Source organism: Poecilia reticulata, linkage group LG8 (assembly GCF_000633615.1).
Source record: "Poecilia reticulata strain Guanapo linkage group LG8, Guppy_female_1.0+MT, whole genome shotgun sequence".
NCBI lineage: Eukaryota > Metazoa > Chordata > Actinopteri > Cyprinodontiformes > Poeciliidae > Poecilia > Poecilia reticulata.
In genome coordinates, this window is record NC_024338.1 from 2,593,149 (window position 1) to 2,595,357 (window position 2,209).

At 39.5% G+C, this 2,209-nt stretch overlaps 1 protein-coding gene across 2 annotated transcripts in view; it reads right to left on the bottom strand.

Annotated features, from left to right (window-relative positions):
• LOC103468161 (carbonic anhydrase-related protein 10-like) overlaps window positions 1–1,391 on the bottom strand; it is a 90,566-nt gene extending 89,175 nt beyond the window's left edge. Inside the window, exon 1 of one of the 2 annotated variants that reach the window (XM_008415047.2) lies at window positions 649–1,389. In XM_008415047.2, the coding sequence (XP_008413269.1) occupies window positions 649–709 (61 nt within the window). In that variant the 5' untranslated portion in view covers window positions 710–1,389. Of the gene's footprint in view, window positions 1–648 lie in introns of both variants that reach the window. The other variant, XM_008415046.2, reaches the window with a different exon arrangement.
• Between the last annotated feature and the right edge of the window lie 818 nt (window positions 1,392–2,209).

Consider the following 2,209-nt stretch of genomic DNA (forward strand, 5'->3'; position numbering starts at 1 on the left):
GGGTGCGTGCACATGTGTGTGTATGTTAATGTATTCTCCATTATTTGATAAAATGGTTTCTCTCACTCTGTTTCTCTATATTTAGCTGAAATTATGAAAATAACCAGTCCAACCAGTTTGTAACTTTTCGTAATTATGTACGAAGTCTGGACTCATCCAGTGGGAATTCTGTCCGCTGATATGAGGTACAAACAGCTGCAGCTCTTGAATTCATGAATTATATATTTACTGTGTGTGACTCGCTATGCTCTCTGTATTATGAGCTGTTTTATGCATATGCATGCGCTGTAAGAGTGTGATCAAAGTGTCGGCTTATGGTGTGTGAGAGCGCGGACTCAGTGCTCCAACTCTGCCCAACACGTCCGGACTTGTAATCAACAGTATAAAAACCAGAGAAGAAGAAGCTGACATTACAACCTGAGTGGCAGCTACTATGAAAACGTTGCATGTCTGAACTACAGCAGCCTCATAAACCTGAAGTGTATTTTATTATTATTATTATTATTATTATTATTATTATTATTATTATTATTATTATTATTATTATTATTATTATTATATTATTTTTTTCTGTGTTTTATTGTTGGTTGTTTAGTAGCTACATCTGCCGGTTCTGGTGAATGATGGGAGTTTCCTTTGCATCCTTACCTGACGAACTGCAGATGATGTATATTTGCAAAATCAAACATAAATCCCAAATGAAACGCATTCTTCGTTTAATTCCTGCTCATGTCCTGTCGCTACTGCGGGATCGCGCTGAAAGACCACACGGGCAAACTTTGTACATTTTCCCCTGGTCCCCGTCTCCGTCCTCCGGCGCAGCGATGAAACGTTTGGAAACCTCAAAGCTCCGGAGCGGGAGATCGGCTTCCACAGCCACAGCCTCCTTCACTCACCGGTGCGTTGCCCAGGCAACATTTCTTACTCTCTATCTTTTTTTCTTTCTTTTCTTTTTTCTTTTTTTATCTTAGAAGCGTGTGTGATGAAGGTATCGGTCAGTAAATGATGCCGTTAGGACACCTGAGCGCTGAGCTCCGCTGCTCTGCGTGGAGATGATGCTGGTTGGAAGCGCGCAGCCGCTGTGGACGCAAAGCCCGAAGAGAGCGCAGAAAAACTCGGCATGTTCATCAGATGATGTCAGGATGGATTCACTAAACTGACCAGATATCCAGAAAAATGGCGAGACAATATGCTTTTACTAATTTAGAGTCCAAAAAGGACTAAACAGTTCCAGTGTGTCACTCTTACAGTAAAACTGCATGTTCCTGGAAAAATTCAAACACTCAAAATCCTCCAGAAAATAAATCGATATTAATCTGACGTCCTGTGCAGAAAGTCCCTGTGCTGAGTCAGTTTCTCTATGGACGCAGTGAGGTGCATGCAGATGGCCTTGGTGATTGTTTGGCTGTTCTGACCTAAATAAATACATCATAAATGTCTACCGTGAATGTCGCACGCCCTCTGCTGTTAGCTTTGAGTAACTTGTAGAGGTCTATAAATGCCATAATTCAACAAATTAACTAATCATTAGATGATTAGTTAGATGTGTTGTTAATTTCATTAGGAAACAAGTGTATTAGTATGTATTAAATATATCATTAGTGAATAATGTCAAAAAAAAATAGTAATTTGATCTTACAAATATAAATATAAATGAATTTAATTTCAATTCAGTTTATTTATAAAGCACCAATTCACAGAGTCTCAATGCAACGTTGGTAAAAATGTTATTAAAGTGTTAATACAGGAGCTGTTGCCATGACTTCCTGAAGGTGAAGTTCAAGAAACAGAGGCCCAATTTCAAGGCATTAAACCACAAAATCAAATTTCTTTTAAGTCATATCTGATATATACAGATTTTCTTTTATAACATCTGAAGGTTGTTGTTTCTTGATTGTGTTATAAAAGGCACAATGTGCCTGGAAAACATGTAGCACTGCCCCTTTAATTCTGGTCACCCTGCAGAGTCTCAGGCCCCATTTACACAACGATTTCGGGGGAAAACCAGTGGCGGAGCCAGAGGGGGGGCCAGGGGGGCCAGTGCCCCCCCTGTCATCTGATTGGCCCCCCTAGTGGCCCCCCCAGATGATTGACATGTAACAGCACCAGGTCATTCCTGTACATTATTTGGAATCATTCTAAGTCAACCTAATATCTAAAGAAGAAAAACAATAATAAATATATGAAAAGAAAATGTATAAAACTTTAT